The 27,830-nt window shown below is 37.3% G+C and overlaps 1 protein-coding gene across 9 annotated transcripts in view; it reads right to left on the bottom strand.

Annotated features, from left to right (window-relative positions):
* The window catches only part of LOC109045073 (agrin-like), a 243,045-nt gene extending 215,900 nt beyond the window's left edge, over positions 1-27,145 (bottom strand). For 8 of the 9 annotated variants that reach the window (XM_042751065.1, XM_042751070.1, XM_042751071.1 and 5 more), the window contains exons 1-2: positions 26,689-27,144; positions 25,335-25,596 (exon numbers count right to left, since the gene is read on the bottom strand). In XM_042751065.1, coding sequence (XP_042606999.1) covers positions 25,335-25,596; positions 26,689-26,889 — 463 coding nt within the window. In that variant the 5' untranslated portion in view covers positions 26,890-27,144. Of the gene's footprint in view, positions 1-25,334; positions 25,597-26,688 lie in introns of all 9 variants that reach the window. The other variant, XM_042751067.1, reaches the window with a different exon arrangement.
* Positions 27,146-27,830: the final 685 nt, after the last annotated feature.

The following is a 27,830-nucleotide window of genomic DNA, read 5'->3' as shown; positions in this document are numbered from 1 at the left end:
TGGCTCTTGATCCCTTGACCCCAGCCTCAGTCCATTCCTTGTGAAGTTCACTCAAATTCTTGAATCGATTTTGCTTGACAATCCTCATAAGGCATAAGTTCTCTCGGTTGGTTGTGCATCTTTTTCTTCCACACTTTTTCCTTCCACTGAACTTTCTGTAAACATGCTTGGATACAGCACTCTGTGAACAGCCAGCTTCTTTGGCAATGAATGTTTGTGGCTTACCCTCCTTGTGAAGGGTGTCAATGATTGTCTTTTGGAGAACTGTCAGATCAGCAGTCTTCCCCATGATTGTGTAGCCTAGTGAACCAAACTGAGAGACCATTTTGAATGCTCAGGAAACCTTTGCAGGTGTTTTGAGTTGATTAGTTGATTGGCATGTCACCATATTCTAATTTGTTTTTGTTAAATGTGAGCCAAAATCATCACAATTAAAAGAACCAAAGACTTAAACTACTTCAGTCTGTGTGCACTGAATTTATTTAATACACAAGTTTCACAATCTGAGTTGAATTACTGAAATTAATAAACTTTTCCTCGAAATTTTAATTTATTAAGATGCACCTGTATATGTTTGTTTGTTTATTTATTTTTGTTCTGAATGACCCAGTGTCTAAAGCTGATTCATATGATGATTGTTTTTATTTTATTTTTTTTAACAATTATATGCAATATAGTAAAAAACAAATTCAGTCAAAAGCATTTATGAATGCATCAGGAAACAGTTCTAGCATGATCGTTCCTCTCAAATACCAATTAGCCTTGATTTGCAAAGCCCAACAGAACAACAACACAACAAAATTAAAGACATCAAATCAACTCACCACACAACACACCGCTTTTATCTAAACAACAAAAAAAAAAAATCTGTCAATTCTGTTCAATTCTGGAATACTAGCTACTCCACATTTACCAAGGCTGGTTCAGTGGCTCAGGCTACAACAAATTATCTAAACACTGAGGGAAGTTTATTACAGCAGAAAGTCCCAATGCGCGTTGTTTGAGCTCCCTGTTATTTTGAGCTGTCTCTTTTTCTGTTTGTTTCTCCATCACACACTCAACAAACCATTCACTGAACTGTTGGCCAAGCGTTTGTCTTTGTATATGACCTGTCAGCTACAACAGACAGAAAAAGAAAGACACAGAGGAATAAGAGAGCATAAGCACCACAACTCAAAACTGAGCTTGGACATATTCAGATAAAAAAACGCCCCCTTCCCTATCTATCTCCACTCTATATTCTCTTGAAACACCTGTGTCCACACCACCGCGTTTTGCAAAGCCTTTTGTGATGCAGGTAGCAATTAATGCAGTCCCTGTACGACTCCTTTCTGCAATCTTTGTTTGAACTCGCAACTGAAAGAAGAAAAGATCCAGTCCCATTAGTGGAGGACAGGCTTAAAGCCCCCATGAATGAAAGGCAAAAATGAGCTTTGTCGCCGTCTTTTTTTGGTTCCTCTCCTCTCAGCACCCAACATTTCACCTTTAGAGTACACAGACTCCATCAAACAAGGCAGGCTAACAGTAAACTGCACAAACACAGTTATCTTTGAACTTCTGTCGTAAAGAAGGTAAATGAAATCTCTCGTTTTTGATAAAGAAGTGGAGAGACCACAAAAAAAAACGAACACCTGCTCTTTCAGAGCTTCCACCAAACGTCCATCAAGCACAGAGCACTGAATGGAGAAGAATGCTAGAAACGTGTAAAAAGAAAGAAAGGAAAAAAAATCTTACGAAATTGATTTATTAAGTTTAATTTGACTGTCTAGAAGACAAATTCCTCCACAACCATGAAGATGCAAATATCAACTAATGCAATAAGAGAAGATGCTATGAAGTGTTTTTCTTCAGATGTTGGTTACTCAAGAGTGACATTAATACTAGGGTGGAGCTAGTGTGTTGAAAGATGAACCCAAGAGAGGGTTGAAAGGTGAATCCAGAGGTCATGTTGGGGTTGTTAAAGGAAAAGGATTTCCACCGATGGTCACAAACAGAAGCACACCTGCATACTGCTTTGATTTATGCAGGGTGGGGCTACAGGACAGGGACAACTGATTATGTGAAACGAGACAGAAAGTGTGTAATTTCTTTGCCTTTAGTGTCATGAAATGGAATTGCAAAATAATGATGTTTCCATTGGTCGGCCAAAAAATTCATATATTTCATCCCCAAATTCATGTCATTAACTAGGGCTGGGGCAGTGGCAGAATTTTACCACCCCTGTGGTAATGCACCAACTACCGCCGGTGGTGCGATGTTGATATACATATATAATTAATATTAATTATATAATTTGAAACACAAATAATAATAAATGAGACTCAATCATCTAACAAACGTGCGTGTTTATTTGAGCACTTCCGTCAGTGAATACGCAGCCTGCAAAACACTAAAATAAATATCAAAGAAATAATAGTTAAACAAGAAAGTAGCCTAAATTATAAAGTTAAATACGCCCTGTCTACAGGACACGATTTGCATGGTGCGACACGATAAAATAATATAGAACTCATTATAATCAATCAGTGATGCTACACTGTAAGCGGCACGATACATGGCAAATCCCCGACAGTAAACTGCCTCATCCTATTTATGAGGTACTGACACAGAGTTCAAATGTCCTGTACAGACACTAGACAAACCTGTTGCGACGCGGTGTCACATCCGGTGTAGACACGGTTCACTGAAAAAAAGCATTCAGCAGAGGCTCACGAAGCGGAGCCAGGCAAAAGTATAAATCCCGCTCTAAGCAGGCGCATTAACTCCTCATCTGCACACAATCTCTTTGAAATAGGAATCGTTGCCACATTTCTTGTTAACATCTTTCATTTATCGCTGTCTCGTTTGTATTTGGCCAGTTTGGAGAAACCCTCACCAAACCTGACCAGCCAGGCATTTGCGATCACGGGAACTTGAAGAGACTTGTACAAATGCAGATGGGTGACATGACTGAAGATGGCTCCAGATCGGCGATGTATTATTTGGTTTCCCAACAAGGTCCATCACCCAACACAAAATCAATTTGCTGAATGCATAAACTGTATTTTCCTGCGCTCAAACCTGCCAATCTAAAAGAAAAGCTGTGTATGGCATTTACGGTAATTTGTAAATTACCACAGACTTATAGTCTAAATTAAACAATTTGCAACTATTACTGTTATTACACTTGTATACAAAAATGTCACGTGCACTACCGCCAGTGGCAGTAGACAACGCGACAGTCACAGCAAACAACACAGGCCCTACACGTCTAATAACACAGCCCTACCATTAACCACAACAAATTACATACTTAATTTTTAAGCATTGTATATTTTTTTCATGACTAATGAACTTTTAGCTAATAAAAGTGTGTGCGGTTCTAATCCCTCAATGACTACTTGCTATCAAGTCTGAAAAACAGTCCCAAACAACTTAACTCCTGTCTGCTTGAGCAACAATTGCGATAAGCTTCTTTAGTTCAAAAATTAAATATATTAGGCTACTTTTGATTATTGACATTGATTGGTGTGTGACTTTTCTCTCATGTTTAGGCAAAATCTGCTAATATAAATCAAAGTTATTTATACTTTAATGAAGTATATTAATTTTTCCTTCTCTCTTATGACGCATTCACAGAAATGAACTTGAGCCACAAAAAGGACACCCGCAGATCCATAGCTGTTAGTTCTTCTTGACCTCCTAAAATTTAATCTGCCTTACGTTTGGGATTTTAGTGAGAGCCACACCTAGATGAAGTAACAAGGGTCTTGCATACGCTCCAATTTATCTGCTTGGAAAGTCTTAGGAAATGATTTTAACAGCTTTTCCATTCATTGCTTTTTTTTTTTTTTTAGATCCTTTTTTTAGATAGTGTCCAGGGTGTAAACAGGGTGGGTTATTTTTATTATTATTATTTTTATATTTATTTTGAGCTTATTATCTACTAAGGATGTGCAAAATTAAGTGTATTCAAAATAGACTCATTAGAAATAATGCTGGGAGATTACATTTGAAAAGTTAGAGTATACCTAACAAAAACAAAATGAAAAAAACACAAAAGCAAAAATTATCACTGTCTACCACTGTGATTTCTTTTATCTGTAGGTTTAAATTATATTTTCAAAGCAAGCTGTATGTGTTCAATAAACACATAAAAGTATACCTTTAATCTCTGTTATTTATGGAAAGTTAATGTTAAATTACAAATTATTTTCTAGTACTGACACTAAAGTTTGCATCTTTTAAGTTTTATTTATGCAAGATGACAGATAATTCTCTCACCACTGTATCGAGGGCTTGAATTTGGCTTCTCTCCCCACATTTCATTGGCATCTGCAAGTGTACAATAAATTGCTAGACATCCCAATTGCCAACATCCATTTTTTTTCAGAATCTGCAACAAAGCTTTCTGCCCACATGCCTCCAGTAATGGGTAGGCGTGAGTCAGGGCACAATCCATTCACATTGATGCCCACCTAAAGGAATTTTATTATCCCTTTCTCTGGGGTTCTGCCAGGGTTCCGCAAGCACCATTTTGCAGGAGTAGTGTTTCTTTTGTCCCACAGATGTCAGAGTAATCAGATTACTGCAAACCGATAAGGGCACTCATCTCCGAGTCACTGTTATGGCAGCCTTTGAGTTGCCTGTCTGAAAGCAAGCTTTTCACTGGGGAAGATCGGACAGTAAAAAGACTGAGCAGTTTCAGGCCCATCCGTCAAACTATGACAGGGTATGGATGTAGGCTTTAAATAGTCTGCTTCCAGGGCATACGGTATGTCGGGAGGAAAAGGATGATGCTTCCCTCTGTGTAGATATCTGCAGCTTAGAGGAACTGAGCACTTAGATGAGGCTCTTTGAAGAAGCATAGATAAACACACAAGGGGTTTCAAGCACACTTCCTGACTCACTCCCTTTCGCTCTCTCTCTACCACACCGTTGACTCTTTTCGATCTCATTTCAGCACTGAAAAGTACTCCACTGGTCTAATTTAAAAGAATTATTGTGTCAAATTAGGTGATTGACTTTAAGTTAAGTTTTAATTCGTAAAAAAATGTTCAGTTGCTATGAGACCACTGGGCTGGAAATTAGCCTTTCCATGAAAGGAACAGTTCAACCAAAAATTAAAACTTGCTCATAATGTACTCACCCTCAGGCTATCCAAATGCACATGGGCTAGCTTGTTCATCAGAACATATTGCAGAAATTTAGCATTACATCACTTGCTCACCAATGGATCCTCTTGCAATGAATGGGTGCCGTCAGAATGAGAGTCCAAACAGTTAAAGGGATACTCCACCCCAAAGTGAACATTTTGTCATTAATCACTTACCCCCATGTCGTTCCAAACCCGTAAAAGGTTTGTTTGTCTTTGGAACACAATTTAAGATATTTTGGATGAAAACCGGGAGGCTTGTGACTGTCCCATAGTTATTAAGTAAATAACAGTGTCAAGGTCAAGAAAAGTATAAAAAGCATCAAAAGAATAATCCATCTGCCATCAGTGGTTGAACCGTAACGTTATGAAGCGACGAAAATACTTTTTGTATGCGAATAAAACAAAAATAGCGACACAAGGATACATTTGGACACTATCAAGGATACTCGTCGCTTCATAATGTTATGGTTGAACCACTGATGGGAGATGGACTATTCTGATGTAATGATGCTTTTCATACTTTTCTGGACCTTGACTGTGTAATTTACTTGGCAGTCAATGAGACAGTCACAAGCCTCCAGGTTTTCATCCAAAATATCTTCTGAACGAAACGGGGGTAAGTGATTAAAATTACATTTTGGGGTGGAGTATCCCTTTAATAAAAAACATCACAATAATCCACAAGTAATTCATACGATTTGATTAATTTCCTGTAAAGTGAAAAGCTGTGTGTTTGTAAGAAACAAATCCATCATTAACTTTAAACCGTTGCTTCTGGTCAAAATATGAGTCCATAAATCTAGAATAATGAAAAAGTGCATCCCCATTTATGTTAATTGATGAACTGAAGTTGTGTTGATTTGTGGTTTATTGTGATGCTTTTCTCAGCTGTTTGAACTCTTATTCTGACGGTAACCATTCACTACATTCACTGCAAGTGATGTAATGGACAATTTCTTTAAATCTGTTCCAGAAAGAAAGAAGAAAAAAAACTATACATCTTGGGTGACATGAGGATGAGTACATTTTCAGCAAATCTTCATTTTGGGGTGAACTGTTCCTTGAAAAATGACACACACAATGACTTCCATACACCTATCTGTTGACCAATCAAATGAAAAAGAACACTGGCAAATATCTGAAAAGGATGTGTTTGCCTTCTTTTGCCCCCTGCTCTCAGCAGTTCAAGGAGGAGGGCCAAATGTCACTTAATTTAGGGGCTTTTGTCCCCATCACCCCTGGGGGCCCTGTGAGAAAATCTAGCCGGAGGTCCAACAATTGTCAATAGAAGGTTTGACTGTTTACACAGTTTAAAGTGAGTTTTGTAGAGTTGGAACTTTCCCCATACACACCAAACTGAATCTAAGACCAAATCCTTCCAAAACTGCAGGTAACTAAAGAACACCAACCTTTTGTGTAGTTTCCATACTTTCCAGTACGAAAATAGCAGTGGTGCACCTTCTGTATGTACTCAAGAATGGACCCCAATTAAAAGATATTACAAAAACAAACCACTTCTTGAAGGATCTTTGATGTGTTTCCCAAACAGTTCTTATTGGAATCTCTCAAACAAACACAAACAGGGGTATCAGAGAGGCATGTTAATGGAATCCCCAGTGCAGGACAAAGCCAAATAAAGGGCCAGTGGTGACAGGCAATGAGCTGCCTTACCCACTAAGGGCAGGGTGACCGTGCGGCCCACATCAAAGGCCCGATAGTCAGCATATGCAAGCATTTACAGCCCCAATCTATACACAAGACTTTATCATCCACAGCTCATATGAATGGACAACAGGTGGAGAGATGTGACTTTGATCACAAAATAAGAATAAGTTTAACGTTTTAATTTAACATTTATTCGTACCATATTTCACTGAAACCTTTACTGATATGCTAAAATGAGCATCTAAAATATAAATCATTAATGAGTAAATAAAAAAATAATAAAATGAGTACCTTGAACACTGAAATACCTTATTAATAAAAGACAAAAAAATCATTCATCATACAATCAAGTTTTTATTCTTTTTTTATGGGAATATATATATATACAATACTCACAAATCTTTGTGACATTTGTTGCAAATAACACACACAAAAAAAATATATATTTTTTTTTTTTACACAATTTAGTTTCAAATATGTTCATGTTCAAATATTTATACTTGAAAAAAAATACTAATAATTATTTTTGCAGTGCTTTTTTATGGTATTAAATTAAATAAAACCTACAAAATAAATACCCCATTTCAGATTTCCTCATTCTAGATTTTTATTCTATATTCTTCTATATTCTTAGTCAAGTAACCAAGGTATTCAAAGCAATGTAAAGAAACCTTAAAGACTGGATCAAAGCCTGGTAAGGAATTATATTTCTTGAAGGTTTTGGAAGCAATAACTTAAAACACTTTAAGGAGGAAATCTCTGAATAGTCAGCAGACATGTGGCCTTGTCTCTTTGACCTGGGCTCATTATTTGTTCCAGATTATCCTACGGTGCCTCCCGGAAAACCATGTTCCGGCTTCAGAACCTTGGAGTCCTGTCCAGCTGACCCCATTAGAGACAAGATTTGTGACAAGCTTACTGACATCCGGTTTCCAGAAAAACAGAATGAAGCGTGGCAGGCAATAAGAAAGTGCAATAAAACGTGTGGGAGTTACATGCTAAATGTCACTTTGGCCTATCTAGCGCGTTTTCCCAACCCAAAAGACTTGTGTTACCAAACACTTTTCTATATTTCTCGCACTCCTTCTCAGTTTCTTCTTCCTCTCTTCCAGCTTCACAGACTCACATCACACTTTGATGAACAGGCTGCAACAATAGTCCAATTCTTCCACAGTACCACGGGCCCGCCTCTTAATCCTGTCCCATAACCCACCTCCTCAAGTGAACTTGGGGTTTCTGCACTAGGGAGCCAAAGCTAACCCCCCCAGCCCACTCTTCCTGCCATCATTGCTGAACACAGTCAACACTAACCCCCCCCCCCCCCCCCTTGTTTACCGAGGGGCCCGGGGGAGCAAAGCAGGGCCTTTATCTTAGCTCTCTGGCCCTGTTGGGAACCCCTAGGTGTTTGCCTATAAACCGGGAGCATTCGCATTTCCTTTTTCTGTTGCTAGAAAACCAGTTAAAGGCATCTCAGACCACCACTGATGAGTAAATGTGGAAAATCAAGTCACACCCAGTCAAGCACAACAGTGGTGTAAATGTCACAGGGTAAAAAAGCAGCATATGATTTGAAATAAAAAAAAAAAAAAAGGCCACTTTTAATAATGGCTATGGGGCATTTATTAGGACAGCATATGATTTGAAAGATAAATTTCACACTGCATTCAATCAAACAATAGTAAACACACACTTCATCAAAAACACGCTGGATAAAACGGTTGGATATAAAATAAGAATGGATTTGAAAACCAAATATAATAAATCTAAAATTTATAATCCCAAAAAATATAAAAAAATTTAATCTAATAATTATATATAAACAAAAAACAAAACCATTGATAAAAAAAAAAAAAATAAAAATAAAAAAAATTGTAACAATTCAATAACAAAAAAAATCATATCACAACAACAATAAAAAAAATTTTAATATCCAATAAATAATAACAAAAAAAAAAACTAATGAAACAAAGTCCAATCCGCTCCTATCTTCTTCCTCTCTTCCAGCTTCACAGACTCACATCACACTTTGATGAACAGGCTGCAACAATAGTCCAATTCTTCCACAGTACCACGGGCCCGCCTCTTAATCCTGTCCCATAACCCACCTCCTCAAGTGAACTTGGGGTTTCTGCACTAGGGAGCCAAAGCTAATCCCCCCCAGCCCACTCTTCCTGCCATCATTGCTGAACACAGTCAACACTAACCACCACCAACCCCCCCCCCCCCCCCTTTACCGAGGGGCCCGGGGAAGCAAAGCAGGGCCTTTATCTTAGCTCTCTGGCCCTGTTGGGAACCCCTAGGTGTTTGCCTATAAACCGGGAGCATTCGCATTTCCTTTTTCTGTTGCTAGAAAACCAGTTAAAGGCATCTCAGACCACCACTGATGAGTAAATAACTAAAAAAAATCCACAACCATTTCAATCACAAAAACTTGCTATTAAAAATTATCAAAACAATAATATAACTAAAAAAAAAAAATTCCAAAAAAAATATAAGAATTATTTAAACAATACTATAACTATAAATAAACAATTCTAAAATATATAATTCAAAACATAGTAATACTAATTATATAATTCAATAAACATATCAAGTACATTTATTTAAATAAGAATTCAATCTTTCATATAGTATTAAATTAAGAATTATAATTATTTTATATAAACACACAACTAATTACAAATTATCATTTAAATATTAAAAAGTTTTTATTTATTAAGAATTATTCAAAATATTTCTTATATTATTGTTATAATTTCTAATACAAATATTTTGTTTGTTTTAAGTTATGAATAATTATAATGTTCATAATTTTTATAATTTATTAATTCTATAAAATAATTCTAGTAAGAATAATTTTATTATTATTATTCATTTCTCTTCTGCGTTGATTTGGAGGTTCAGTGTGTTTAAAGCAACATATAAAAAAAGACTCAAAAAAAAGAAAAAAACACCAAAAACCCCAACCAAAACCACAAAAAAAATCACCAAACCACTCCCACACAGCCCTCGCACGCTCCGAGGATGCATGGAGGTGGCCGCAGCCGCCAACCCATTTAGCAAGGTCATTTTTCATTTGAATAACGTTGTGCTTGGGAACAGATGGGGTGTGCCACATCAGGCCGGCGCTGAATAGAAGGATGAAGTGACAGAGGGGCGAACGTGGAGGAGCTGATTATGTGCAGGGGGCGTCGAGAGAAGGCTGCTGCTCGCAAGCAGATATGAAGTCTGGGCTCCATTCACGACACTCTACTGTAGACAGACGGCTGCTCCGGGCAGGGTCAATTATTCTTTTCTCTAAAGGGACAGCGATCCTAGGAAAGAGATCACAGCTTAAGAGAGTGAGGGGATGGGGAGGGAAGAGGGGATAGGAGGGAGAAATCACTTCAGCTCCATTGTCTCCATGTAAATACACCCTGATCAAGATTCCACAAGCACAATCCAGCTAAAAGACAGAAAACAAGGAGTTCGAGGGGGAGTTGAAACAGGAAAACGGAGCTCTGAAGAGAAACCACAAAGAAGTGAATGCCACACTTCTTACATCTTCAATCCATCCTTTCACATAAAGAAACCTTTGAAGAACGTTACACCACATGTATCTCTAAAACATTACTCACTCAATGCTCAAACATGTCAGTCGATGTCTATAGTACAAAACAAGTGATCTTCAAAAGGTCACTTTTTATGAAACAGGTGCTGAAGAATGTAAGCTGGCACACTGCTGCATAATTTCCAAACTTCTGAGAGCTAGGTTCTGGGAACCAATTTGACTTTTTTTTTACATTTTCTCTGCCAGTTCCTCACACCCCTCCCCCATGAGGTCAGCCTGTAGTCCCTCAGACTGGTCATCCATCTCACATTGAAACCATGAACCCAGCACATTCCTTCTGCCACCCCGAGAACAAAAAGCCGAAGAGGGAATGAGGGACAGAGGGAAAACGGGAGAAAACAGAAACCACAGCAATTCATGAGGTGCTAAAATTCCTCAGAAGCCCAAGTATGAATACAAAGTCTTAACTAGTGATGCACCAATATTAAAAATTCTGACCGATAAATAGTTAGTGTACAGTCTTTTGACTACATAATTGAAAATTTAAATCTGTCATTTTAAATGCTACTGTTGAATTTTGACTTGACTATATTATAATGTAAAGTATATAAATATAAATTAATTAATCAAAGAATGAATGAACTTGCAAGGTAGAACTGGACACAAAATTAAATGTAATTAATCAGAGCATCAGCTAATGTTTCATAAACATAAAAACAATAAAAATATAGCATAAAGCACCATACCTTGAATCATGAGGCTTGTTGAATGAATGAAATAAAAGATGAATGAATTAATGAATGAATGAATGAACTTGCAAGGTAGAACTGGACACAAAATTAAATGTAATTAATTTATAAAAAAAAAAAATAATAAATAAAATAAAATATAAATTAGACAAAGATGTTAAAATTGATCTGTCAACTGAATGAATGAAAAATGTAGTCAGTCCAGGACAAGAACAGTCTTCCACTCTCTCTCAGGTGGGCAGCTACTTCGGGAAATGAGTATTAAAGAATGGAAGCATGCCCTCACCTGTCCTGGATCTGACCTGCACTCCAGCCACAGGTTAAAAACTCTAAGAAATCACTTCAGTGTCCTTAACACACACGTAGCCACACAAAAACGCTGATGTAACAGATAACATTGGTTTGGACTAGTCTCTATCTACCTCACTTAAAGCCCAGAGGGGAAGCAGGAAAATTCCAATGAAGTTCCAGTTGGACCTCCACTTATCAAACACTTCACAAAATCATACTTAACAGCTCGTTTCATAGCTTTGCCCCACATAAATGCACAAATGCTTTCCTATCAGGCATGGCCTGTAAGCTTCATGTAAAATTATATATATATTTGAAAATGCAATATATGAAAGCATCCTGTTTATTCATATGAGTCATATTTTAACATACTCCAAATTGCATATTGTCAAATGCCACTTTTTAACACATTTCACCCCTTGAAGTTAATGAAATGACTCAAACCTTTCAACACGTGAGTCAGCAAATGACTCGCTTTCTCTTACTCATCCCACTTTTCTCTCTGAGCTCATTCCAGTTGGTTTAATCTTTCTGCACTATTAAATTTGCTGAAAGAATATCAGAATTGATCCTTAAACCCATTATGCTTAAAGCACCCCAGAGAAACCAGAAAAAGTATGAAGCTTCATTCTGGAAATAAGACTGAGACAGCCATTTTACACAGTGCCTGTATACTCAAATAACACTTTAAGCAATAAATCACCGCCCAAAATTTTTTTAATTCATGCCATTTCTATGAAATAACCTATCACCTGTATCTTCCGTTTTTACTCATACAGTGAAATTCAATACAATATTGACATTTGGATTTTACAAATTCTCCAAAATATTTACTTTTGTGTTTCACAATCAAATAATTACAGATCACACAGGTTTAAATCTACTTGAGATCCAGATGCCTTCTTGAAATAATATTGAATTCTAAATGCATATTTATGGTGTTTTTGAGTAATTTTTGAAGCTTGAAAACTTGATATCTCAATTTTATAATTGCATGGAAAAAAGTAACCAGGAAATTTAAAAGCGATGAATTAGGAACAACATGAAGGTGAGTAAATGATGACAAAGTGCTATTTTTTGGTTGAACTATCCCCTTAAAATTCTTAAAAATTCTGTCATTAATTACTCTCCATGTTGTTGAAAACCCATAAGACCTTTGTTCATCTGAATACAAATAAAGATTTTTTTTATAAAATCCAAGAACTTTCTGACGTTCCATAGAAAGCAAAGAAACTACCACATTCATGGCCCAGAAATAGTCCATGTGACATCAGTGGATCAACCGTAATGTTATGAAGCTACGAGAATACTTTTTGTGTGCAAAGAAAACAACTTTATTCAACAATTCTTCTTTCAACAATCTGTGTTCCGAAGATGAACAAAGGTCTTGCAGGTTGGAATGACATTAGGGTGAGTAATTAATGAAAGAATTTTCAGAATTTTAAACTATCCCTTTAAGCAGTGAACCACTGGTTTAAAAGCCTCCACTGTTCGCCTTCTGCTGGTATGTTTTTAGAAAACTATTCCCTCAGGCTAGGCCACTGACACTTCACTTTCACGTTCCAGATGTAGTTCAAACCGATAAGCTTTTAATCTGATTGAATCAGACGTGAAGACACTCATTTCAGGAAAGACATTTGGAGTCATTGTTCTAGGCTGTCAATGTCTGGGCTTAAAATAATAAATATATGTGGCAGTGTATGTGCGTACCAGTTGTGTCAGTGTGTGGTTAGTGTGTACATACAAACACAGAGAGTCTGAGGGCCTCCCTGCTCTCTCTCTCTCTCACTCAGAAACGACAGGGAGCAAGCGAGAGATAAAGGAATATCCCACCTGTAGAAACCACTTCCTTCCAGCAGGCCAGATGGTGTGAGAGAGGCAGGGAGAGAAAACACTAGCCATGGAGAGCAGAGCAGAGGTCTCTGGCTGCTCTCACCATGACTTCATCCCAGCATGAGCCGAAAAACCACTGCAGTAGAACTGGCCCTGTTCCCTAGCTCCAGTTTCTCTGTCCCCTTGCCCTTTATCCTCCTTCCCACTCTTTATCCTATATTCTCAATTCCATGTCAATCTAAACCGGGCTAATATGGCTTGAAAAGGAGAATGCGCTACATGGAACAAGCATTGCTAAGAAATTGCATCTGTTAGACTAACTATTATTTAAAAAGCTGGAAAGTTTAGGCTGCTTTCAAAATAACGTGACGCAATCAGGATTTTTTAGGGTCATTTAAATATTAGTTTAACATCCCTATGAAATTCAAATGCTTCGAGACCTCTGCACTCTTGTGGAATTGTTTTAATTAGAAACTAACTTAGAACTACAATTTGACTCACAAAGCAACAGCTAAAGATGCCTTTTTCAAAGCAGATAAATTTATGTAAATAAATTAAATATTTGTTATATGTTTGTTTATTTGTTTTTTTCATATTTATATTATTATTATTTATTATATTTAATTAAAAAATTGTAATATAAACTTTACTGTGAAACAAGCTACTATAAAGTTCTGCAGCCAAAATATTAAAAACCGTAAAAAATAAATAAATAAATAATAACAACGAATAAATAAAAATAAGGCAATAAATAAATATAAACAAAAAAATAACTAAATAGTTCCATGAAAGTAAGTAAGTCCATTACATTTTACTTAAGAAATTGTTACAGGAAGGACAATGAAACATTCAGCCGAACTCAAGTTTCTTATTTTTTTCTATGGTTCAAGTTACATTGTATTTTTGGTTAATGCATATTTTCCATCTTTTTTCGCATAAATAAACAAATAAATAGGTGGTTGAAGGGTTGAAAAATAAGAAATGGGGACATCAGACAAAACAGAAAATGCAAGGAACTATATTAATGAAACCTTGTGAATTTTACTTTTGAATACATCATTTTCTACAGATGAATCGTTACATGTAGCCATTTCTGATTTCATGTTGTTGAGTAAAACCACATTTCCAAAGCACAGTTTCCTCTGTGTGACTGACAATTCCCAAATCCATGCCATTTATAATTGCTGAGCTGTGAACTATGAACAAGGCTGTTACAAGCCCAGAAACAATAAGTAAATTATTTACTTCAAAGGCCAAAACTTCTTTACAAGACCTGTCTTACTTGAAGCGTGCAGCATTCCAGCATGCTCAGCTCCATAATGACAGAGTAGTAATGAGGCCCTTTCCTTCCACATGGCCACTGGTTTACAGATACTGACAGCTCTGCACAGCAGGCTGCCATTCTCAAGAGCATGTGTGTGAAAAAGCGAGAGGGAAAGCCAGAAGGACAATCAGCAAGAGAGAGATGTGGACGTGAACGTCCCTAAAACTATGTGTCAAAGTCTTAAATATCTGCTAGCAGTTGTGTGTGTGCGTAACTGAGATGCCCTGTGTCAGATATCTCTGTTTGCCTCTGAAAGCCAGCACTTCCTTGCAACTGTTAGCTAAAACAACAGGATTACTAGCTGAATTCATTTGAGCCAGACAGATATCTTGACTTAAGAGGCCTTCAGCAGAACAAAGATGACCAGATCGCTGGAAAAGGGAGACACTGCTTAACAACAAAGAGATCTGGAGCCTGGAGATTTTCACATATGCTCAGTCAAGGTGGCTACATTTATGTTTAAAATACATAGAGGTCAATGACTAATAAAGTGAAAAATATTTTGAGAGATTAACATGTGCACAGTTCTTACAAATTTGTATTGAAGTCGGATCACATATGCTTATGAAAAACTTTGATACATCGATTTAAATAAAATACAATATCATGTGGTTGTGGTGCAATCATAAAGAATTCGTAAACAACATAAACCATTAATGTATGTGATTATACATTTTTCACTTCAAAGATTTTTAAAAATAAATTTACCATTCAAAAGTTTGGAGTTGGTAAGATTTTTGATGTTTTTGAAAAGCATCTTGTGCTCACCAAGACTGCATTTATTTAATCAAATATACAGTAAAAACTATATTATGAAATATTATTACAATTTAATTTTTTTTTTATTTTTATAATTTATTTCTGTGATGGCAAAGCTGAATTTTCAGCATCATTACTTCAGGCTTCAACGCCACATGATCCTCATTTTAATCATTCTAACATGCTGATTTGATGCTCAATAAACATTTATTATTATTATCAATGTTGAAAACAGGCTTTTTAATATATATGTTTTACATTTTTCAAAAAGTTCAAAAGAAGAGCATTTTTTCTAAATAAAAATAATTTGTAACATTATAAATATCTCTACTGTCACTTCTGATCAATTTAATGCATCATTGCTGAATAGAAGCATTAATTTCTTTAAAAAACAAAACCAAAACATCTCAAAAACCAAAAACCTCAAAATCACAGTATAAAAAAAATTTAAAACACAAAAACAATACAAAAATAAAAAGACATTCAATATTATATTTTTTTTTTTTTTTAAATACACTAAAAAAAGATTATGATAGATTATATTTTCTTTTCTTCATTATGATATCACAACTGCTCCATCACCTGATCCTATTTTAATTTAAAAACATACACAACATAGCAGACATATGAATGTTATTCTATGCATGAATTAAATCTATTTGTAAAAAGAAATCAAATGATCCAGAATCTGACCCACAGAAAAACCAAAATGTTTGGAGGAGATCTTAGATTACAGGATGTGTACACAGACCTACTCCCTCTCACACTCCATGTTGGGTTTAATAAGTACATGTTTGAGCAGAGAATTAGGTCGGGTCTGCTACACCTCAGCAGCAGGTCTCGGGTCTGCACCTGGTGGTTATTACACTGGCAGCTTTACAGGCTAGATTCCAGTGTAATTACAGGTATGCTCAACAGGGCTCTGTAATACGGAGGACTGTGGGAAAAGCTAGGGGCACATCTACATCACTTTCCAAGAGCTACCGTTTCACACACATTAAACATTTATCTTTAATGGTCAAACATATCGAAGTCATTCAGTTGTGGACAGCCCTGATGTCGGCCAGATGATGAGAGGAACCCATTATGAGAACCAAATGAGCTGAAAATAGAACAAGACACTACCAGCAGGAAACAATCTAGACGAGAATGACGAAAAGGAGGTAAAAGCAAACAGGAAAGGGTTGTATCCAAAAATTCCCATGGAAGTGGCCATGTAATAACAAACAAAAAAATATTAACATCCTGTGATAGCCAAGTCTGGGATAACTTGAAGCCAGCTAACAGGACACAATGAAAATCAGAAAGGCTAAATTGTTATTAGAACCATAGGGGGGCATGTGGGAGGATCAGCTGTGGATTTAAGCAGCACAGGTTCCTCCGTGACCTTTCAAGTACACTTAGAAGGACAGAAAACCACCAATTCTTCCTTTTCAAGGAAGGCACACATTGCACACACTCCATTAGCATGTGTTATTTGGGCTTTTGTGTGCTCTTTGTGCTTTACAATTCTTCCTTTTCAAGGAAGGCACACATTGCACACACTCCATTAGCATGTGTTATTTGGGCTTTTGTGTGCTCTTTGTGCTTTACACCTTACAACTACTAACATTCCAGCAGGGGCAAACGAAACGGCACCGAACCCCCTCCTTCACGGGTTACTTCACTCAGCAAACAAACTGTAAAAGTGGATTGCATAGCCCTGAGTGAACTCTTGACCACCATTTAGCTTGACAGGTGGTTTTCCTGTGTGCTATAGCTTGGTAGACCATCTTGAATCAGCAACCAACCAGCTACCATCTTAAAAGAGTCAAGCTAGATTTTGGAACATGGTGGGCCAAGACCATCTAGAAAGCAGTTTTGACCAGCTAACAACAGACAGCTGGTCAAATCTGCTCCAAAATTGTTAATAGCTAGTCTAAAATGGTCATATCCCGTATGAAAACCAGCAATGGCCAACAAGAAACCAGTGACAAATGGATATTCCATCAAAGATTTGTTTAATTTAAAAATGCATTGAGTTTGAGAAATGGCCAGGGTTTTGCAAAACAATACTTGCAATTCTATTACAAGTTTGCGCAAAACCTTTGCGATATTTTATAAATGTCGATAAAAAAACTATTGCGAAATGGCGCCATTTCCATTCACCCATGCTATGCGACTAAAACATAATTTTTTCCTCTCGCGATAAGTCACGGCAACAGATGTTGGTAGGTTTACGAAGGGGCAAGGAAAGCCCCTTATATTTGAGAGTCTCATGTAAGAGGTGTTTTTTGGAGGTTATAGTTCATTTAAGAATGATCATGTGACTTTTACGTTCACCAGGTGACCTATAAATGTGAAGAAAAAAAAACGGTTTCCATTGCAGTTTTGTGAAATATTCCTTTTTTGAATTGCCTGAAAAACCACCTCATTTGAGCGTAAAAAAAAATTAGCAATATATGGGAGTTTAACGTGATATTGACGTGTTTCCATTGGGCATATTTTCAATTCACAACTTCAGTTTGCGCAATTTGAACGGAAACACATCTATTTTTTTTCTAAAAGTTAAAGTTAAATTAAAGTTTTCTTTCAAAAATCTTAATTTGCCTATCAATGCCCTATAGAAAATAATTGCAGCGAGATAATATCTGCTTCAAGAAACTGTCTCATCCATGACAGCCCTGCTTTCATCTAGTATTGGAAGGCTTTTTTTCTTCCAAAAGTTTGACACCATGACCATTCAATTAGCAAAGCGTTTTTCACATCGTCACCGCAGAACTCATTTTCACTGGACCCTTACATTAAAGTCAAGCTTAAATAGGAATCATAGTCTGTAGCAGGTTCCAGTGTCTAATGAAAAAGGAATTTAAGTTTTCCTCAACCTCAGCACTTGCTAGTGCCTTTTAAAAAATGAACTCTCAAATTTCATTTAACCAGTGCTAATGCCTGAAATAAGAAGGTGATGAAACTTTCTTTAGTCTCTTGAGATCTTAGGGTCATATAGAACGATCAATGCAAACAAGCTTAACAACAACAAAGTGTGAGTTAAAACAATGTCCAATAACTAAACGTGACTAAATGATAACACGTCTCTCTGGTGCCAGATGAATATCTGGCTGTAACAGTGAATGCTGGTGGATTAGCCACATTAACTGCAGCAGCTGTCTATCGCTTCACATTTAGACCCGTCTCAAACGTTGCCACAGATCTCAAGGAATCCATAAGTGAATTCTCCCTATCCATTCTACCCATTGTGTTTGGAATGTGAGGGGTTTTCCAGTCTATTGCCCATCTAACTCCTGAGAACACGGTGACCAGAGTGTTTCCTCCTCACAAGAAGCACTCAACCATTTTTCTAAAAAGTACTAACAAACCTCTACCTCATTGGACAGAAGTAGCAGGTACAGACTCTTTGCATTTCGTTTAGAGATGGATGAGTAGATGCTAAACAACTGCTGTTACTGGTATTTCAGTTTTAATTATTTTTTACCCACAACCAAGATCTTAGGTTAAAAAAAGTAAAACACGCACAAAACTGCAAAAAAGGGCCAAATTCAAACTGTTTTTGAAATTATTTGTCAAAAAAAAGAAAATCCAATATAAATAAATACTATAAGAGGTAGCATGGCAAAAATATAACTTAACGGTCAATAAAAATGCAATTGTCTCTGACTCTGTTTGCTTAAATCTAACAGATCTAACATTGAATTCCTCACATTTTCGGACTCTGTGTAATGAAATCAATCTGACTTTGAGACTTACGACAAACAATGATTAAACAATAATATATTAAAAAAAAAACAAACCAAAAACTGACTCAAACATGGTGCCAAGAAAAACCCACATCAAAAAATACAAGAAAAAATAATTGAGAATATAAAGTAAAAAGAGGTGAGAAGAGGGCTGCAAAACACTCTTATCCCTTTGTTTCACAGCTTTCTCATTCCCGAAGCTTAATTAGTATTCCGAGCAAGTGTGGAGGTTTCAGGGTTTAATTAAAATTTTAAAATGTAATAACTTGGGAAAATCTAACAGGTATAATTCTCAGCCTTTGGTTCTTCCTCCTTACTTGAGTTATCTTTTCGCTGTCAGTTTCTATAGCCTCTCATTCAATCCGTTTTCTAACCATGTTCCACAGAGAAAGTCCCAGTGACACAATACGCTAGAAATCATCCTACCAAAAAACACCTTCCCATGACTACCCAGACAAAGAAGTGCTTGTGCACAGACAGATGAAATAAAGTGATAAGCCTATACAAGGACTCAATGGACACCAAAGTTCTCTTTCCATTTAAGACTAAATTACAGACAGATTTAATTACAGACTAAATAACCTGAGAGAAAAATGAGATACTAATTCTGGCATCTACAAACCTTTATCTGCTTCCTGTTCAGAATAGTCATCTACACGTGCAACTAGAATCGCCCTATTACAAACAGCCATTCAGTGACACATCACAGTCATTTCCTATAGATCATTCGGTCCCTGGATACTTGTGTTATGGTGCCGACAAGGCTTTCAGCTCCATTCACCGATGGCTGGTCTCCCAAATCTCATAAAACACATTTGGAAATCCCTGGGCTAAAGTCTGGCTCAGGGAGATCAGCCTGAAATAACACAGGGGTGATTTTTTTAATAAAGCCCCTTTCTGAGAGGGCCCTTCTCCAATGATTCTCATCCTAAGACCATTAACAAGGGGTGGAGGAAGTCCTTCAACTCAATTATGCTCGATCTATTAATCATTACCTGCTGGCGGGCTGACCTTCGTGCAATGTGGAATCAGAGGCACGCCGGGCCTCCTCCTTACACAAACAGCCAGAATAAAAGGGAAGTGCGCCCAAAGACCTGCTACTCTCATTCCCAAACCTGCCACACACACACTCAATCCAGAGAGTTCGACTGGATGACCTGCAGTCAGTATCACGATAGACCACCAGCACTGGACTCTCTGTCCTCAGGCTAAAGCTCAACTTGAACTGTGCCCCTTGAACCATGTTGCCCTCGTGACAGGCAGAAAACAGAGGGACAGATGGGAGGAGAAGTTACCAAAAAAGAAAAGAAAATTGACAATGAGGCAGTTCATTAGCTACATTAAAGGGGTCATCGGATGCTACATGCACTTTTACAAGTTGTTTGAACTCAAATGTGTGTTGGCATTGTGTGTACACAACCACACTATAATAATAAAAATCCACCCAGTGGTTTTTATTTAACCTACTAAAATCTTTACCCCTTTCTCACATCAAGCCGTTCTCAGATGCCTGTCTTTGTGATGTCACACAAACAGGCCCCTCCCACAAAAGTTTGATTGACAGTAGCGTTTCAGTGCAGACTGGACTTGGCGTCTTACCTTAGACCCACCCTGAGTGAGCTGTCATCAGTCCACCATTGTTTCGACACTGGACCAGAAGTAGACAAGAATGTCTCCTAAGCGGTTGAGGTGTATGGTGGTTGGATTTAATAATGAACATAGCAGTCATCATTTACTCCCGACATCTGAGCCACTGGATTGTTTCTGAAGGGAATGCACCCCCAATCTACCTAAATGCGTCTATGTTCATGCGAATCATTCAAGATCCAGCTTCACCTACAGAAAAAGTGAGTGTAAGCAAGTTTCATGATGAATGTGGCTAAAGTAAACAGTCTCTCTGAAAGCAGCTCGGAAGAGAGGGGCGGGGTCAGCAGAGCTAATTAACATTTAAAGGAAACTGCTACAAAACGGCTTGCTCTGAAAAGAGCTGTTTTTGACATGGTAAAAATTTGTTTTTTACACTACCGTTGAGAAATTTTAACCAAACTATGTTACAGACTTTTCATTAAGACCCTAAAGAATCATATCAACTTGTGTAAAATAGGCATCCGATGACCCCTTTAACAGGCACCCAAATAATCTATTTATAATCAGACTGATAGTAATCAGACTAAAAACTCATTATGTAAACACCTTAAATGATCCGGCTGATCAAATTAAATTTCGATTGGATTGAAAGGGATGGTGTAAACCTGAAATAATCTGGTCAACAGAAAAAAAAAAATGAAGCATATAAACTTTCAGAATCTGAAACTGTATTGGATTAATTCCAATTGTAAAAAAAAAAAAAAAATGAGTGCACGTAACCATATATTTTAAAGCAAAATTAGGGATTTGTTTAAGCATCCAGTGTTGATGTGAAATAAACACACTTAATGAAAATGACAGCTGGAAAGAGATTCTAACATCCATTCATTAATATTAACCTTAATGGTTTGGTTTGTAAAGGGGGGATTTGTTTTTGGTTTTGAGATTATTATTTGAGATTATCATTGAAAATTTATAAAATTATGAATTTTAATATTTAAAAATTATTATATCAATAATTTTGGGAATAGCAAGAACGATAACAACGGTTTTTGTAATAATATCAGTAATGAACTCAACATATGAAGCCACAATGCTTAATTTAATGACTTTTGGAAACACTTTTGACTAACACCTCAAAAGAATTTTAGAACAGGTTCGCTGCAATGAACAGATTCACCAAAAGGAATCTGACTTCTCATTGCAACTATAAATCAAGCTTCGTAATGCTTTCATTCTCCTTGCTTAAGTTTCATCACTTCTTCCTCAAGTTCAAAAGCTGCTGGAACGCTTAACACATGAAGCCATAACATATTTTTCTATCCAACTCTCTTTTGCTTTCCAGCTGTTCTTTTTCATAGTTAGTCTTAATTCACTCTATTCAGAGATCAGAAATGCAACGTTTCAACGGTTTGAAACAGGACCACTTTGGTTTAAACGATTATCCTCCAGTACAACGCAAACTTCCACTATTGTGTAGTTTGGCATTTAATGAATTAGCGTCCACATACACAAACAAAGTCAGAGAAACACTGAAAAGCAGCATGTTCTCACATGCCAACTTCAGAGAAAGGAGAACACTTGATTTGTTGATTTAACAAACAATGCCAAAATCTCTGCTTGCAAGTTTCCAGATTCCAACTGTTGAATAAAACAGGATTTAAAAGATTAGTTCACTCAATAAAACCATTTACTCAAACTCAGGTCAATCGAAACCTGTTAGGCTTTCTATTTATTTCCATTAAAAAGAAGTTCAGCTCTATTCCACTCAATGAAAGAGCCCATCAAGCTCCAAAAGTACAAAAAAAGCATCAGAAAACAATCATAAGTTGTCAATATGACTTGTGCGCTGTATATCCCAAGATAGTTTGTGTGAGGAACAGACTGAAATTCAAGTTGATATCATTAGAAGTCTTGCTTGACAGCCTTGGACAGCATTCCCTTTCAATCTATGCTCAGACATTCTTCTAAACATCTAATTTCAAGTTCCATAGATGCATTTCATGTATTTTTGCCAGATTAACGCATTAACCCAAGTGCTTTTTCACGTAACAACCCAATTGGTCTGTTTCAGCAAAGAGCAAACAGGGTGGGAGTGAGAACTTGATGCCTCTAGGCCTCTCCTATAAGCATTCCAGTCTACACTTGTATCAAGAATTTCTGATTGCGTTCTCTTGTTATCACATTTCACCCTCCAAATCTAGTCATTATAAACAGCCCTTTTCCCCCCATTAAGAAAACTTTGGCTTTGACGGCAGTATTCTAAACTTCAGCTAGGAATCTCTTCATTTCTCAGTGCTTTCTCACCTGTCAGAGGTGAGAAGAGAGGAGTGGATACATTTAACAGGCTGGCAGGTACGATCTTGTTCTTTCCACCTCACACGCTCTTTTTTTGCTGTAGGTCTAATACTAAGCAGTGACAAAGGAATGAAACTTCACTAAAAGGTCATGCTTTATTAAATAATTGATAGATAACATCAAATTCCCAAATCAGTTTAGCCAACTCAAAACGAACACCATTAGGCACCATTCCAAGTCACTCAGCCTTCAGGGCAGTACTTTTTAATTCAAGGCCTGGTTTACAGTATGCTTGTCTAACCATGTCAAAAGCAAGGACAGAACCACTGTTTCTGAATGTTTTGAAGTACAGGTCTCTGTTTATAGACTCAGAATAAGAATTCACAAGCTGCGTGTTTAACAAAACCGTTGGCCATTCTGAGCACAGCTGTTTGCTATTTGTAGCATGTACTTGAGCATCTTGTGTGCAAAACGAGATCCAATCCTATTACAATATAAAAAGAATCACATTTGTTAAATGAAGCACATGGCCTCTCATTAGCCAGAGCAGCGTTTATTTTCAGTGGCCTTACACTTAGCCCTCCATGTGCGAATGCAAAATACGGTACTTGCTAAATCGCCCCCTCATCAAACCTTTTAAGATTTTAGCAGCCTCTAAAAAGACAGTCACTCCTCAGCAGTGGCTTGTGCCAAAAAGCACAGCACTAAAAGCAGAGAACGAAGAAAAAAAGGAGAAAAGGGACGTTTTGTGCCCTGAAGTAAAATTGTTCTGATTTGTGCTTGATTCTATTGAGCACTAGAAACCAATAAGGGCTCGTGAGTCACCTGCCATGTAGTCTCAGTCTCATGTTGGACACAAATATTGCTGGCATGAGCTTCATATACCAAGGTCTAATCAGTCTGGCTTACTTAAAGGTGTGGCTCACCCAAAAATAAGAAATCTTTCAGAAACAGAAGCTCAACTGTAGCTTCACGCAAGAACATCACTGATTCTCACACGTCAAGCAAACAAGTTTGAGCTTACGCTGAATATTTAATATGCATTGTGTGAGAGTTGGTCGATGTCTATGTAAATAAAAGCCTAAATTAAATCTGTTGTCTATGTCTATGAGCTTTCTGAAGCCTCAAGTTTAGGTGTAATGAACTTTCAATGGAGAGAGAGAATTGTGCACTAACACTAACCAAGAAGTAAACTGAATCTTCTCAAAAATCTTCTTAAACAAAACTGTATATTTTATGTTTTCTGAGTTATGTGGGCAAAATAATCGACACTTGCTACTTTTTATTCAGATCACAGCATCTAAATACACTATAGAGTTGTTATTTGAATAAATGTTAAGCACTTCAGATGTAAATGATACATAAAACACAACAAACCATGGTTTCAAACTTTTAAAAGTCAATCAAGCTATCTCTTCCTATTAAAGTGGTTGATTCTCAGGCAGAAAAAGCTGAAAACTGGACCAGACTTGATGTCAATATTCAAAAGTCTAGACAATACAACCTGCCAAACAGAGAGGGTCTAGAGTGCCGATTTACAGAATCGATTAGACCTGTAAGAGTGATGTTAGCTTCAAATGCTCTGTTGTATTCCAGACTAATGTGTATTTTCTCTGCTTGTACGGCTGCCAGCATAACTACAAGCACTGCTGATTTACAAAATGGAAAAAGGAACTCACCATTTATAGTAGAAGGACAACCACTATTTCGCATTTACATTAATAAACCAAAAGCACTTTGAAAAGACACAGAAGTTTGGACATCAGTCTGGCCTTATTGATTCAACTGTTCTTTCGCACAGAGATAAACTTTGCTCTGATGGTCTGGCTTTGAGAAGGTGGAAATAAGCAGTGCCTGCCATCATAATACAGATACAGGGGCCCTTGTGAGGGCCCTATAGCTTGAAGCTATGCGGTTATGTTTTAGTATCTCCACTCTAACTCTATAAATGATTTCCCTCAAGGAAAGGTAGAGGTTTGGACTTTCACTCAGATTAGTCAAAGGCCCTGGAGGTGCTCAGTTAGCGAACAGACACACCCTCCTTCGAGAGCACTGACTGTCAGTGGCTGATTGCTAGTGACGGTGCACATGATATGCTTTGCTTTTAAGGCCCCAGGGCCCAAGAAATTCAATAAGCATTGCCAACTAACAAAAAAGTTGAGAGAAGAACAAAAAAACTGGTAAAAAGTTTCATTTGGAATGCTATGATTGCTGTATTAATATAATGTAAATGGTTAATGTAATGTCACAAAATGCGAGCCGCTTCATTAGGTAGAATAAAGATGCAGTTAGAGCAGAAAACACCACCTGCTTTTGCAATCAGGACCGCCATCACCACCACGGGAGCTTTTAACTCTCAAATCTCTACATGGCCAGAAGATGTGAGTTTTTTTAAAAGTGTTTTTACCTTCAACGCATTGCTCTACCTCCTCCAAGTTGCGGAGAGTAATCCTCATCAGGCTTGAGTTGAGCATCAGTTCGTTCTTGTGGCTCTGCCACATGTACTCAGGGGCCAGGTTGACAAAGAAAATGCGCGTATCTCCGGTGGCCACCTGATTGTCGCAAATATGGGGGTCTCCGAAACCGCCAATCATCACCTTGTTTCCTCCATCCAGCAGCACCTCTCCGTTCACCATGGTCTTGCCTTTTAGGTAACGCCATACTCTGACCTTCAAACAGGGGAAAGACAACATGAGATTAAGAAAACACCATTTTGCCGATCAAGGTCACTTTCTTGCACATTCCAAAGCGGCCACCTACCGCCAGCTGCATAAGACTCTGAGATCTAACTCTACACAACACTTACAATGCATTTCTGATTCATATATACCTGAGTGATGGTCCAAAAGCATAAGACCACATTAAAAATATTTAAAACAATAAGTTATGACGTGAAATGAATAGGAAAGACAAGATTCTAGACTATTCTTATAGATTCATAGGTCACATATCAAATTTAAGCAAATACGTGACTCTTTTGAACTGGTCAGATTTCAAAATGCTATGTTTACAATATATTTGTACATTTTAAAAATGCAAAAAAAAAAAAAAAAAAAAAAACATTTTTCACTAGTATCAGACTTTACCGAATAAGCTTTGCAGTGTTTTATGAAATGATGGTAGAAAGAGCTGCAATTTCAGATTACTCTTCTTTTCACAGTTTTTATGTCCTAGTGATAAGTTTCCGCAAGACTTTGATATAAGTGACCACATTCAGTTACTTCTAACAGAGTAAGCCCATGATTACATGATAATTGCAGATAATTGAACCCGAAGCACTAATAGAGCTTGAAAGGACATCAAATCACTGCAAAGGCTGTTCAGGCTCCTTGTGTATAAAAGATCAAATTACAGGTGGATCAAAGTAGGACTGTGGACATTTTTCATCAACTGAGCAAAACCAATGTCCATACGTTACAAAAACCCATTAGAAAGATATTTAAACAAGTCCCTTTTATTTACAATTATTATGCATTTTTATGTGGTTGCAGCTACTTGGTGTCATGATATATTAGAGTCAAAACCCACTGAGTTGCCAATTTAGACAGCATTATACATGTTCCCATGATATGCTATGAGTTTCAGACCAGGACAACTCAAATATTGGGCTGGTAGCTTTCATCTATATGTCTAACAGGTGATATACATTGCAACACAGATGCACAGTAACCATTAAAGTATAAGCTTAGACGAAATACATATTTAGCTTTTTTACTTTCACTTTGATGCATTTGAAGAGTGGCTGGTGCGCAAAGTCTTACCTTGCAGGAATAAGTGTTGTGCACCGGATCCATGTTCAAGATCTCCTCTACAGTCCCTGTTAAAACTATATTCGCCTCCTCTTCTCGTTTTTCCAGCTCCTTTTCTGAACAACTTCCATGACAACGCTGACTCAAAAGCACAAAAACAACAGCAAACGACCAAACGGGCCAATAAAACGCCTTTTTGCGAGAAAAGCCCATGGTCAAACCAAACGGATGAAAGAGAAAGTTAGGAACTCTCAATGCAATCGCCGGACGAGTTCTGCAGCAAGTTTGATCTAAATAATTATACGAGCGCGTGCTGCTCTCTGTCTTCTTCAAACTTCACTGCGATCTGCGCTCATATCTGCGCTGAGTGAACGCGCGAGCATCAGCCGGCAGACAGAGAAGAATAGAGAGAGGAACGAGGAATGCCTCTGCTCACCCCCCTCGTGCGCACACTCGCTGTCCTTTCAGAATGACGCTCCTTTCACAGGGCATTTGCATCCAATCTGAATTGCTGATAAGAGCGGCGGAGGGGGTGATTTTAAGCGCACTGGAGAGAAGCGGGTGTAAAACGCCACCCCTTGGAGAGATTGTGCCAAATCGGACAAATGAACCGGTCCAGAGGATTACAGATAGAGTGAGTAGAATAAACTTTCAATGTATAGTGATCTTTTCAGTTAGACTTGTATGAACATACGGAGATGTTCAGTTTGAAGTCTTAAAACCTCTAAAAGAATTAGAAATTTAAAGCTACTGGTTGGATTGTCACCAGATTTATGATTAAATCAAGATTGAATTCTGATGATAATATTATTTTCACGTTTTGTTTTACAACATACTTAGTCACACTTCAAAAGTGAACTTTACAGCCGCTTAAAACAAAATTATATTAAGACTACAACGGCACTCGGATTTATTATGCATGTAAACTCACAATATTGTGGTAGTTGTAGTCCATACAGTATGTAGAAACCTATTAGCAACTTAAATGTTTAAAAAAAAAAGTGTGTGTGTGTATTATTTTAAGGTCCAAATCTCGCTATTAACAAAGCATTAACTACGCCTCAATAAACTCCCAATTTGCTGCTTATTAACAGTTAATAAGATAGTTGTTAAGTTTGGGATTAGGAATGTAGAACATGGTCATGCAGAATACG

This window comes from Cyprinus carpio, chromosome B23, assembly GCF_018340385.1.
Source record: "Cyprinus carpio isolate SPL01 chromosome B23, ASM1834038v1, whole genome shotgun sequence".
NCBI classification, from domain to species: Eukaryota; Metazoa; Chordata; class Actinopteri; order Cypriniformes; family Cyprinidae; genus Cyprinus; species Cyprinus carpio.
The sequence above is the reverse complement of the archived record's forward strand: the minus strand, read 5'-3'. Positions and strand labels throughout refer to the sequence as shown.